Below are 13,903 nucleotides of genomic sequence, written 5' to 3'. Positions count from 1 at the left end.
CCCGTAGATTCACTCCCTCTATCCGTATATACCATAATCCATACTAAGATGTGCCTTTGAGGTATCTTAATACATGCTTTGTCGCCTTCTAAAACATCTTCTTAGGCTGAACCATTACTTGACTTAGCTCATTCACCGCATAGCACAAATCTGGTCATGTGTTCACTAAGTACATCAATGAACCCACAAGCTGCTTGTACATAGTAGCCTCCACTACTTCTCCTGAAGTAGCATCCTCCTTCCTCTAGTTACCAGCTAGAGGAGTCTGCATGGGCTTGCAATTATCCATGTAGAATATCCTGAGTATCTCGTTGGCATACTTTCCCTAAGACACTAACAACTCCCCATCCTTCTGCCACACTTCCATTCCAAGGAAGTAATGCATGAGACACATGTCTTTGATATCAAATTCTCTTGCAAGGTCCTCCTTGCAAGACACGATCAACTTATCATTGCCAATCAATATGAGATCATCAACATAAAGTACGATGATCAACAGCTTACCTTTCACCATGATGTTGTACAGGTTTGCATCCACTTCACTCTTTATGAAGCCCAACCCGATGAAGTAGTTGTCTATCCTGGTGTACCAAGCATGAGGTGCTTGCTTCAGCTCATACAACGCTCTCTTGAGTCTGCACACATGTGACTCACAATCGAAGGGATCAAAACCTTCTAGTTACTCTATGTACACCTCTTCCTCAATCTTTCCATTGAGGAATGCAGTCTTCACATCCATCTGATGGATCTTCCAACCCATTTGTGCTGATAGTGCCAACATCAATAAGATAGATGAGTACCTTTCGACAGGAGAAAAAGTCTCATCATAGTCAACCCCCTCGACCTATGAAAAGCCACAGGCAAATAATCTTGCCTTATGCTTCTCCACACTACCATCAGCAACTTGCTTTACCTTATAAAGCCAATGGGAACTCACAACTGACTTGTTCTTCGGTCTCGAAACCACGTCCCAAACACTGTTACGAACTATGGAGTCATACTCCTCCACCATAGCATCAACCCAAATCGACTATTGCACTGCTTCCTCATAGGAAGATGGCTCAGTCTCAATACATTCCCTAACAAGGGCCATGTATCCAGTGTACTTCTCAGGTGACCTCCTATGTCTACGCTGAGAAGATGGTGCTCCCACATTCTCTCTTGCATCCTCCAACAATTTGTCAGCTTCTCTTGTGTGCTTTCGTCTATCTCTGGAAGACTCTGCTTGAGTGGATGACTCCATTCTTAGAACCTCTACATGCGGCTAGTCCACATCAGTCTAAGGATCCTCCTCCTTGGGAACCAATATTTCCTTCACAACCTGTATTTGGAGCTCCTTCTAAAGGGAAACTCGCATGGCCTTCTGCTCATCAAACTTGAGATCTCTGCGAACCACTGTCCTTCGACTAGTAGGCAAGTACATTCAATATTTGTGAGGTGTATCAGTGTACCTCACAAGTATCCCCAACTCTGCTATTGACTCAAGCTTCTTCCATGCATCCTTTGTCACATGGAAATATACCGATGAGCCAAAGATCCTGAAGTGACCCACATCTGGTCTCCTACTAGAGAAAGCTTCCTCTGGTGTCTTCATCCCAAGAATGCAATGTAGGCTTCTATTTTGCAAATAGATCTTTATGTTGCATGCCTCAACCCACAAGTGAAGTGGTAGGCCTTGGTGATACAACATCACCTGTGATTCCCCTACAATAGTTTTGTTCTTCCTCTCGGCCACCCCATTCTGCTATGGGTTATGAGGTGTCGTCAACTCTCATTTAATTCCTTCTACTGCACAGAAGTACTTAAACTCTTGAGAGACATATTATCCACCATTGTCGCTTCTCAAGGCCTTGATCTTCTTCCCTGACTCTTTCTCGATCAAAGCTTTGAACTCACAAAACTTTGGGAAGGTTTGGTTCTTCTTTGCATGAAATAAATCCAGCATTTATGAGAAAAATCATCAATGAAAATCACATAATACCTTTGCTTCATCATGGATGCCATCGAGAATGGTCCACACAACTCAGTATGAACTCGCTCTAAGATAGCCTCTGCTCGACTGTCTCGATCATGAAAGGAAGACTTGGTGTACATTCCCAAGGTACAACCTTTGCATGTGTCAACTTGCTCAAGTTTACCTTTGGGAAGTCCTATAGATATCTGTTGCATTATCTTCAAAACCGCATGATGGAAATTGCCCAATTGCCTATGCCACAACTCGCCAATGTCTTGGCTTTGCACAAATTTTGCTTTCGTACTCAATGTTGTACAATCATCTACCTCTTTTTTATAGAGATTCTTCACCCAAATCCATATCCTCTTGCTCTAACCCGTGGCTATGTGTCTTAGGAACGCATTTCCTTTACTAAAGACAACATCGTAGCCTTTGTCCTCCAACATCGCGACCGATAACAAGTTATTCTTCAGTCCAGGCACATACAACACATCTGTCGAGGTGAGAGGAGCTTCATGCTCCCTCTGAAAAGAAACCATGCCCACTCTTGAAACACTATACTTTCCATCATCACCCATCTCTATGTGCATCTTGAGGTCTTTCTCCTCCAAGGCAATGAATAGATTTTGATCACCGGTCATGTGGAATGAGGCTCCACTGTCAAGATACCAGAAATAACCCATCACCGATGACACCATCCATGCGATGAGGGTAAAATCCATTTCGAACTCAGAGGCTAATGCCTCACCTTCTGATCCTTTCGAGGATCCCTTCTTGGACTTCTTCGATGGGCAATTAGTCGCATAATGTCCCATCTCGTGACAATTAAAGCATCTCACTTTAGACTTGTCAACCTTCTTCCCTCCATGAGAAGAATTCGATTTGGAATGGGAAGCATTCCCCTACCCTTTCCTTGCCTTACATGCTAAGGCCATATTTTCTTGATCACCATTCTTGGATGAAGAACCATCTCGTGTGCTCCTCCTGATCTCCTCCTGCATGAGATCCAACCATAGTCGTTCCCAATCCGATAGTTTCTCCCTTCCATTCATAGAGTCCTGGTAGCTAATCCAGCTCCTTGGAAGGCCAAGGGGAGCGAGGCTCACCATATCATCATCGGCAGTAGTTATTCCCACACTGCTAAGATCATCTTTGCAGGTGGTGAGCTTGTTCAAGATGTGGAAATAGTATCACCCTTCTCCATCTTGATTCTTCGAAGCTTATCCTTGAGCGCCAATTTCCTTTGGTTGCTACTGTTCTAGTAGAGGTCCTTCAATGTCTTCCACATTAAAAATGGAGTATCCTTCCCATGGAGACTCGAGACAATATGGTATCAAACTCCCTCAAGAATGATCTGTCTTGCCTTCGCCACACACTTCTTCCACTCAGCCAACTTTTGTGCATTAGTTGAAGCTGGCTTTTGGATTTCTTGATCAATGAATTCCTTCAAGCCATTGTCTTCTAATACAGCCTCCATGCGATCTTTCCATGATATGTAATTCGAGCTACCTTCCAAGGCATACTCGAGTCTCAAGCCATTGAACACCATTGGCCAACCTTGAAGTATGATAAGAATTCGATTTTGCACCTGCAACCTCGAACTTCAAACTTTGAATTCTCTTCTCCGTATACTATTCATAGCTTTGATACCAAGTAGAAATTTTGACTGTAGATTAACGTGATAATGCAATATAACCAAAGCAAAATACTATAATCTACTTCTACTATCAATTTACAGAAGCTTAAAGATCGAGCTGAATAATATAACTAGAAGAAGAAGAATCAATGCACAATACACAGAAGAATACTTCGGGGAAAGCCTCAGCTAAAAACCCCACTATCTGTATTATCATACAAGGTGGAAATACATCAGAATTATACAAAGCCTTAGCTTTCATAGCTAGCTAGCTCTCAGTACAATCCTCACAAATGCTTACAGGAAAACTTGGCTTCTCACGAAACCTTCTCCTCTACCCTCCAAGCTCCTACTTCCTTGTGTAGTTTCTCCTCAGTGATCCTCCTTTTACCAAGTGGAACACTGATCACACACACTGCTCTAACACACTCTCAAAACTGTGCAATCCTCAAGGAATGATTCCTTCTGCATGCATGAGTTTTCTTTATGGGAAAACACATGCAACTGATAGTACACTGTCCTTGACATTTAGTTCAACTAGGTATTTCTCAGAATAGACATGCATGATTTACTAATGAGGTAATCTTCAGTTATCTTGAGTACACTGGTTAAGTGCATGCATGCATCAACTAACTGGTGACTCACAATTAGTTCCTCAAACAGCTTGGAACTAATTTAACTGGACTTAACTCAGTAAACTGAGCTAACTAATTACAACTCAAATATAACTCAATCTTATCTCCTTAATTAAGGGATAATCTCCTTAATTTAAAGGATAATTGTTGCATGACTTTAGAAAGACTTCTAACTTGAATTTCTCCAACCAATTAATTCAAGATGAATTAATTAATTATTTTCAAGTGGTTGGTGGGACTAAATTCGAATTTTAATTCAAGGACAAATTAAAATTGGAATATTCTTGTTGCCACATTTCAACAAAAATTGAGATGATATGAGGGTTTTAATGTCATCCCATTTAGTAAGTGAAGGATCTCCCTCCAACCTCAAGGTCTCTATGTGTATTTCCCACTAATTTTTAGCACGACCCTCTAATTTTAGTCACACAATTGAAATATTATTTTCTTCCTCAATACAATGGACACTGAATTACACTTCTAATTCATGCAACCAATGGTTCATCTACAAAGCGTAAATCTCACGTTAATATAGTGTCATATTGACCTTCACTTCCATTTTGAACAAGGGTCGTGAGTGGTTAATAATACTTGAACCAGGTTAATCCCTTTTGGGTCATTCCTTTAGCTGATTCTCCATTTCTACTCGATATCCTAATCTCCCCTCTAATATTTCATTTGTGTTATAAACCCAATCTTCTCTGAGTAGTCCAAGATTATTTTTCAGGGCCTACATGAGGAGATCCATATTATGACTTATATCTACAACTTATGCTTCCAGCTGCAAAAACCTCTCCTCTTCAGGGTCATGAGATTCTTTCACATATTTATTGACCATGACTAGGGTTTTCTGATTGTTGGCTTAGTCACTCTAGATCCCTTACAAATCTCCAAAATATACCCAAAAAATTCTTCTTTGATACCAATATGATTTGTAAACTATCGCGGATATTCGACTCGACCTTCCTCACAATAGATTTGATAAAACTATATTTAAAAAATCCAAAATATTACACTATTGGGGTTTTATTTCACTTTAGATTTTCAGGACTGTAGATTACTTCTATTTTCATATGCATGTAAAATGAAATTATGCAGAAAGTAGAGAACAACAAAATAATAACTCACAAACCATGACCTGATGTAAGATATAATCTATGGAACCCTTTTGGGAAAAAACACAACTTGAAGAAAGTTGCTTTGCTCTTTTTGTCTAAAGAGAAAATGGCTACGAGTATAAAGAAGAATGGTTTGTGGCCCATGGGAAGCCATAGTGAAAAAATCATCTTTGTGTGCTCTATCCCCTATCCCTCTTTTCTATTTTTCTCATCTATAGGAAAAATGCCCTCAAAAAGAATGGAAGCCATTTTCCTCCTAGTTTGCCAGTTATAACACAACCTAATATCCTACCGGTGGCTAGGATTGAATACCGCAATTTTTAATCAAAGTTACAATATAGGCTCTTCTAGAGTATCTTTTATCATAATCACGTGGCTTTCTCCTTTTCCATGAGTTATGGGGGTTGATGTGACATCCTCTAGAAATATGGTTGCGAAAACAAGAAGGTTAACTTCCGAGTGGCATAACTTTTGCAGACAAAGTCTTATTAAAGTGATTCTTAAGTTTTTAGAAATGTATTTGTGTGTAGAATATTAAAATAAGGTGTCATACTAAGTAGAAAAAGTCTTACCCCAGAAAAACGTCATTTGATTTCTGAAAATGCTCCCAAAAGGTTTCATACCCCAATTTGTTGAACTAGGTTCTACTAGTAAAACTGGTCATATGAGATGATTCTTCCACTTTTTCTACTTTCAAATCATCAATATGGATGAAAAACAATATAATGATCCAATATGGATCAAGAGGGGCGAATGATTTTTATGAAATTATAGGATAAGGATTAACCGAGTTGACACCTCATATTCACCATGTTATAACGGAGATGGTTGATAAGGTGTTAGCTATCCCCATAAGGAGACCAAGGATACTTTTGAAGGTTTATTTATGATGGGTCAACATGTTGTTGATGAGCATAGATGACTTCAAGCTTTCCTTGGCACATTATTATCAAACTTCAAGTGTATTGCATAGGTGGATGAGGTTTATAGGAATGTGTAAAGTAGAGAGCAAGATCTAAAATATAATTATTTGAGAGAAATTTACTATATAATTTTTTATTATAAAAAGTACTTTTAGTAATTTCAAGTTGTAAGATTAAATATGTAACAATGTTTATTAAGGAAAAAGTCACTATTCATAATTATATGTTGTATTGAAATGGTAGTTAGATTAATTGAATTGAATTTTCTCTATATTACTGCCCTTAATGATATCAATCCACACAAATGATGGATTATTTTAAAAGGCGAACGAGGAAGAGGGTGCCCTTATATGGTTCATTAAAAGTACATGGATACAATATCGTAGACGTATAAATGTTCAATTTTTGGAGCGTTGCATTTGTTTAGTGTTTGATTGGCATATTATAAGCTTGCGCCCATGATTCTGAGCAGTAATGATATTGCGGTAAATAAGCAAGTTGCGAGTACTAATAAGCTTGAAACGAAAAGTTATGCTTATGTGTTCCATTCTTGTGTCCGGTGGGTTACGAAGAATAATGACAAGGAAAAGGGCCACGCATTTTCTGGTGACTCGGGTGATTTCTGTAAAATGCGATACTCTTAAACTAAGTCGCGTCGCTGGGACGTTGCAGTGCACTGTTGTGACCTGTACTCCGCCTGCAAGATTCTTCTCGTTGCAGTGCACTGTTGTGACCTGTACTCCGCCTGCAAGATTCTTCTCGTCTTTGAAAGACGCGGCCATTGGAAAGGGAGGCAGCCAGGCGTTCCTTCTTCGGGTGGCGTTGCAGTGGGAAGTGGGACGTGGAGAGTGAGAATCTGCATGCACGGCAACTGTTCCTCTCTTCCTCCTCTTCGTGTTGCGCTGGTCGCTCTCCTCCCTTCCCTCACCATCCATAAATACAAAGTTAATACCCACCAACTCTTCATACATTCTCAGTTGTATTCCATCAGTGAAATTAACAAAGAAGAAAGGAATGGGTGTCTTCTCCTCTCCAATGTCGACGCTGAAATGGGTGACTCTATTCGCGGCCCTTCTGCTTCTCCTTGAGTGGGGCACCCCCACTGTTGGTGCGCATGAAAACATCGTCATGGATGGAGATCAGGTGGTGCAACAGCAAGGACGGTCGTGCGACCCGCAGAGATTGTCTGCTTGTCGGGACTACTTGCAGCGCCGGAGAGAACAGCCATCGGAAAGATGTTGCGAGGAACTGCAAAGAATGTCTCCACACTGCCGATGCCGAGCCATAGAGCGAGCACTAGATCAATCTCAGTCGTATGATTCATCGACGGATTCCGATTCTGAGGATGGTGCACCACTTAATCAACGACGCCGACGCCGCGGCGAAGGGCGTGGAAGGGAAGAAGAAGAGGAGGAGGCAGTGGAGAGAGCCGAAGAGCTTCCGGATAGATGCAACGTCCGCCAGTCACCCCGCCGCTGCGATATTCGACGACACTCTCGTAAGTCACTCCAACAGCGTTACCAATTATGGACGAACAATAGTTAATTGTCAGAGTTTATCTGCAATTCTTTCTGTGTCTTTCTGTGAGTTCTTCCATGCTATAGACAACGATTTATTTTTGTTTTGATTGGTGTATGCGCAGGCTATTCCATTATCGGCGGTAGCTCCTGAGCGACTAACTACCAGCTATGTAAATAAACATGCTGCTCGCACTCCAGCTACGTATGTACTGGGTTTTGTAGGAGCTTTTATAAGTATACGTATAGGCTCTGCAACATTGCCGGCTGTCTCTAGCATGTAATAAACGAGTGAATGAACGAACAAATGCATTATATAAATTACGCAGTTAAAAGAAATGTTGTTCAACCTAAATGGATTGATTTTTTCTTATTTTTTCATTTTTATTTTAACATAAATAGCATAACAATTTTCTCAATGTCATGATTTAGTGGATCATATAGTCCATTAATTGACGTCAAACCTGCGATACTCATAATCACAACACCACATACAAACATTATATGACATTATTAGATAGTTACGCCTTCAAATTAGCACAATGCATTAATTAACACATCTCACACAATGTATTAATGGGACATTATTTTAAGGTATTAATCGACACAATATAAGCGTTATTTTTATATTATAATCAACAGAGTATACTGTAATATATTGTAATCATAGCTTTAAACTCAAATATAGTTTTGGAGTAATTATGTGGATAGGTGTTTTATTGTGAGTGTCTTCTTGCCGACGTCTTCCACACAATCTCTAACAGGTGTCCACCTAATTACGAGCAAAGCGTTACCAACATCATGCAAGGACGAGAAGGCCGGACAAATAGAAGAATGACACGTATGGGCTTTTTAAGTTTGAAGTTTGAATTGGTTTCGCGCATTTATGTTTGGATTGGTATACCTGACCAGTCGTGCATATGAAACAAGAAGTTTGGCCGAAAGTGCAAGAAGAGGGGAAGCAGAAGCCGAATGGTAAAGAAGAGAAAATATCTTCGTAAGAACTAATAGCAGCTAGAATGAATAAGATGAGACCAAGGGCATGCATACCCACCATCAGAATTACTAACTAATGTCGGAAAATCGGGAAGCTAATCCCCAGAGACAACTGATGAGGTGAAGCCAATCACAACAACTACATCTCGATCAAACGCATCACATAATCCAGAAAGGGCAGCAGCTAGATGTGATGTGGTTGATCCAATAGTTGAAGTTTTGATTATCCATTTTGCAATGTACACTAGATGAAGAAGGTGCGTCTTAAACAGAAGCAATGACTTTAAAGCAACAGTTTGATACCATAACAAGACAAAATCTTGCACTTGAATATCGAGTTAGCCATTTGGATGGTGCTTGGAAATAATGTATGAGGCAGCTTCGAAATGTAAGAGAGGAAAATGAAGAGAAAATTGACAAGGTTGTGATAAAAAAGGCCATAGAATTGCATTAAATGAAGTTTCATGTTGATGGCATAATAGTTGAATTGGAGGAGCTGCTAGTTGAGGAAAAAGCAGAGCATAATACGATGGATCACTCTCTCCCCAAAATTTCAAAGTTAAGGGAAATACATGAAGCCAAAAATCAAGTTGAGACTGAAATTAAAGTTCTTTAGGTGAAGCTTGAATAATTAGAGAGTGAAAATACTTCCATCAAATACAAAATTCATTCTTCCTTCGCTTAATAAGGAAATGGACTCAATATTCATGAATGGGACATAGACAAGAAAGCTGCAGAGGGTGCGAACAAACAACATTCAGAAACTCTTAAAAAAAACTCCTAAGTTAGAGGGAGAGTGCTGGAGACTAAGGGGTCTAGTGCGCAAAAGGTTTCCATGGCCTGCTTCACTGGCTCAAATGAAACTTGAAGTAGAGACAAGTGGAAAGGATGTTGGGGAAGTGAAATTTAGGAACTCATTTGGTGGGGGTGCCACTTCACCTATTTCTTCTAGAGAGTTATCAAAGGATAGTCACAGGGAAAATGCTGATAAAGAGATTGAAAATGTTATGAACGCCATTTATTTATGAGACAACGGCACAAACCTACTCTCGAGTTGTATTTAGAAGGATCAAGAAGTGGGAGTACAAGAAATCCATCAAGCATTCAATCTTAATTTCTGAAGATGGGAATGATTTTGATCCTAGTGTAGAGTCATGGGCGTGAGCGCTGATTGAAGAACTAGATCAATTTAGAAAAGAAAAAGTTTCTAGAAAATTCGAAAAGCATAGTGATGCCCCCAAGTTTGACCTGATGGATGATTTTGTTCAGATGGGAAAATTGGCCTCCATGCCTTTAGATTCGGAGAGACAAAAATAGAAAAAGAAGATAAATTGACTAAGAAGAATGTTGTAGGAGGTTTAAGTGCTTGATTTGTTCCAGAAGTGAAATTTTTTATGGTAAGTGAAATTTTAATTAGTAATTAAAATTAACAATAACTCCAAAATAATAAATAATTAAAATTAACATCAACTCAAAAATAATATAAAATTAACAATTATAATCTTTTTTTTTGTGTAAGTAAGCTTTATATTAACAAAAATATAGTACAAAATTCTGCAGAAGCAGATTACTGGCCGCTGAACTGCAGGCCTTGCCCCATGATATCAGAAGAGTCTAGAATGACAGAGGACTGGAAAAAACTATATAACTGAAGACTGAGAGCATGCACACCACGTAGGGCGGCAGTAAGCACGAGTGGACAGTAGACAAAGACAAAAGAAACCTGGAACGAAGACATAGAACCCACTGAGAGAGAAGAGCAGGGGAGGCCAGAGGACTGCCGAATCAGAGGCGTTTGAACATTTCCAGAGCCGGGTTGGGTTTTGCCATGTAGCTTTGCCCAGGCCTGGAAGAGGCACCCTGCTGGTCACCTGAAGGTTCAGTCTTCTGCTCGTCGGCTGGCTTGTTGTCTTTCCCAATGAATTGCTGCAGAATCTTGATCAGCACAGTAAGTTTCTTCGTCATGGTGTTGACTTGTTGTTGGATTGCACTCAGTTTGAACTCATTGCTTTCCACCACTGCCATGTGATCATGCGCAATAGTTTCAGCAAACTGCTTGAGTTTACGCAGCTGCTCCACGTGCTCCCCCTGGACGTCCATGGCTTTGGCAAGGAGGGTCTTCATTCGCCAAGCTTCTGCCTGAGTTCTTACGAACTGAGTGGCCCGGGTGCTGGGAGTTCCCGGGTCCTGGATCCAGTCGACCTCGTTTTCGATTTGCTGATCAGAGAGTTTGATTTCCTCATCCTTGACTGTGGCCTCTAAATCAATAATTCTGCGCTTGTTTCGCTGCGAGGTTCGCCTCTCGAACATCTCCCTGGCCTGCTGCAAATCTTTGTTGGCAGATTGATTGCGGCTAGTCTCCCCAGCCATAGTGCTGCTTTCTTGCCTAGCAGAATCTCGATCGTTAATTGCAGAAAGAGGAGGGACGAGAATGCTATCCACAAAAACAATGTCTGTCGTTGGGTAATTGAGAGTGATTATATAATCAAAATCGGGGAGGTTTCCGGCGAGTGATTGGACAAAATTGTGCAACTTGCACGTCTGATCACCATTATTGCGACGTGAAGGATTTTTGTTTGGGATTTGGGATAATTGAGCCCTCCTACGGTCGCCGCGCCCTGCATGCCCCAAAATGTGCCATGTGTCCCTATTCTTTGTAATGATTCGGCGGCTCATATCACCCCAGATTATGGCCCTGCCAAAATCTTTGTCACCTGCTGCTTTCATGGTTGCCCTCATCCTGTATGTTCTTCGCATGCTGCTTGGAATAAATGGTATACGCCTAGTCAGCCTGTTCATGCCATTATGGAGAAGGTCTATTCGACCCTCCGGACAGGCTCCACTGTCGTCACCATATCCAATTGTGAGAGTTGGATGCACTTGCTCTTTAACTGCGGGTTGTCGACCTGCTGCCAACAGCTGTCCCATATTTCATTGGGGTGTTCAATCCCATGATTAGCCAAGTGGTCAGCGACTGCATTGGCATTACGCCTTACTGCATGAAAGATGAGTCCTTTCATTGCCCCGATCATTTTGGCAATGTTGTCTGTGACTTTGGACAGTCGCCAATGTTTGGTTACTTTGCTAGCCGGCGTTCCTCCCTGGATTCTCCTGGCTACATTAATGGCCACCTCTGAGTCTCCTTCAATTACTGCCTTGCCTGTTTGATTAGTTTGGAGGATCCTCAACCCTTTTTCCAGCGCTGCAAACTCCATTTCATTATTGGTGCCTTCCCCCAGAGCTTTGCTGTAAATGTAGAGTATGTCTCCTTCATGATTTCTGATGACTCCTCCAATCCCTGCTTGGCCGGGATTGCCTCTCGAGGCACCGTCAAAGTTTAGTTTTAAAAACCCTTCCGGTGGTGGCCTCCAGCTCTTTGGTTCTGTGTTGAAGTGTTGTTGTTGTCCGGATGAACCCGGTTGAGGAGCATTGAGCAGGTTAAAGGCTTCCAGTATTCGTTGGTCCTCGGCCGAAGGATGATTGTCAGGATCTGCCTTGCATTTCACTAGGATTAGTTGGCGCATGTTTTGGATTAAGACGCTATGCAGGTATTCTATGCTTCTATGTTCATCCTGAAAAATTCTGCGATTTCTTTCTTTCCAGAGGGTCCAAGTGATGAAGCCTGGTAGAATTTTCCATATGTTGTTGATTCTTGTGTTGTTAGAGTAATTGGTAGGCCAGTGCATGATGGTATTGTGTATGGATTCCCTCTCTCTGTTTGTTTGCTTCAATGTAGTTTCCATTCTTTGCCATAATTGATCGGCCCAGTTGCAGGAGTTGAAAAGGTGGTTCATGGTTTCTTCTGCCTGTTTGCACATGGGGCAAATGGAGGGGCCTTCGAAACCTTTTCTGCGCAAGTTCTCCCACGTGAGGGTTTTCCTGCTCATGAGGAGCCATAAGAAGGTTTTTATTTTAGGCCAAAATGTGGCGTCCCAAACCTTGCTGCTCCACTGAGTCGCCTCCAGTTGCTCCGAGAGTTCAAGTTGCTCTCTGGCTTCTTTGAGAGTGAAGTTCCTGCTGCCTTTCATACCCCATCTCAGGATGTCGTTTTCTGTGGTCTTCCTGATAGTGCGGTTATTTAGGCCTTTCAGGAGGTTTTTTGTGCTGTTATTTTCTTCAATTGGGTTCTCCTCATCCTGGACAGCCCATTCCCTCCATTCCTGGTGGCAACTGTTAGGGTTCCAGTAGTGGTGGACTGTGAATTTTCCCCTGTTCTGGCAATCTGTTTTGAACTCTTCTAGCTCTGGTTGTTCCAGTTTTGGAAGCTGCTGCCAAGCATCCTCCCAAAAGAGGGCAGTTTCTCCGTTGCGGATCTCCCAAAAGCTATGGTCCTGAATTAAGTTGTGGTTTCTTCTGGCTAAGTTCCATATTGGAGAGCCCTCCGGAGTTTCTTGTATCCTGATTAGGTCCTGATTGTTGTAGTGGGAGTGTATTTCTCCTTCCAGTGTCTGGCCCACGGTAGGTTGATTTCCTTCAGCCAACGCCACCATAACTTGGCTCCACATGTCTTGTTGACGATATGGGGGTCAATTAAGTTTAAACCTCCAGCTGCTTTCGAGGTGCAGAGCTTGCTCCAGGCCACTAGTGCCCATTTTCTTTTTTCCACATTACCACTCCATAGAAAGGATCGTTGGATGTTTCTAATCTTCTGCATGATGCCGCTGGGGGCCGGCATGATGGAAAGCAAATTCTGCGGAATGGCCTGCAGAACAGCTTTGGTTAGGACAAGTCTCCCTGCTAGGTTAAGAGCCCTGTGAGTCCAATGCTTGCATTTTTTCTCCAGTTTTGCTAAGATGTTTTCCCAGTGAATTTTTTGCCAAGGCTTGGTGGTGAGAGGGGCTCCCAGATACTTAGAAGGGAGAGAGCTTTTTCGAAACCCTAGGATATTGGAAAGATGGATCTGGATGGCAGGATGAGTGTTGAAGAAGAATATAGTCGATTTGGCCTAGTTTATCTCCATACCTGAAGCTTTACTAAAGAGATGGAGGATACTTTTGAAGTCCGTAGCCTCTTTGACAGTAGGAGAGCCATGTAACATTGTGTCGTCAACAAATTGCTAGTGCGTAGTGGCAGGAATGGAGGGGAAAGGGCGTAGGCCAAAAAGCTTTCTCTCCTTTCTTGCTT

The 13,903-nt window shown here is 41.6% G+C and overlaps 1 protein-coding gene across 1 annotated transcript; it reads left to right on the top strand.

Moving 5' to 3' along the window:
* Positions 1 to 7,257: 7,257 nt before the first annotated feature.
* LOC149155393 (2S albumin seed storage protein PINP1-like) lies at positions 7,258 to 8,069 on the top strand. The gene is made up of 2 exons (XM_089441353.1): positions 7,258 to 7,764; positions 7,909 to 8,069. Exons 1-2 carry the CDS (start codon positions 7,281 to 7,283, stop codon positions 7,935 to 7,937), a joined length of 513 nt encoding a protein of 170 aa, XP_089297479.1. The 5' UTR covers positions 7,258 to 7,280; the 3' UTR covers positions 7,938 to 8,069.
* Positions 8,070 to 13,903: the final 5,834 nt, after the last annotated feature.

Source organism: Pinus tabuliformis, chromosome 9 (genome assembly GCF_031772625.1).
Source record: "Pinus tabuliformis cultivar Carrire ecotype Pingquan chromosome 9, CPIR1, whole genome shotgun sequence".
Taxonomy (NCBI): domain Eukaryota; kingdom Viridiplantae; phylum Streptophyta; class Pinopsida; order Pinales; family Pinaceae; genus Pinus; species Pinus tabuliformis.
The sequence above is the reverse complement of the archived record's forward strand: the minus strand, read 5'-3'. Positions and strand labels throughout refer to the sequence as shown.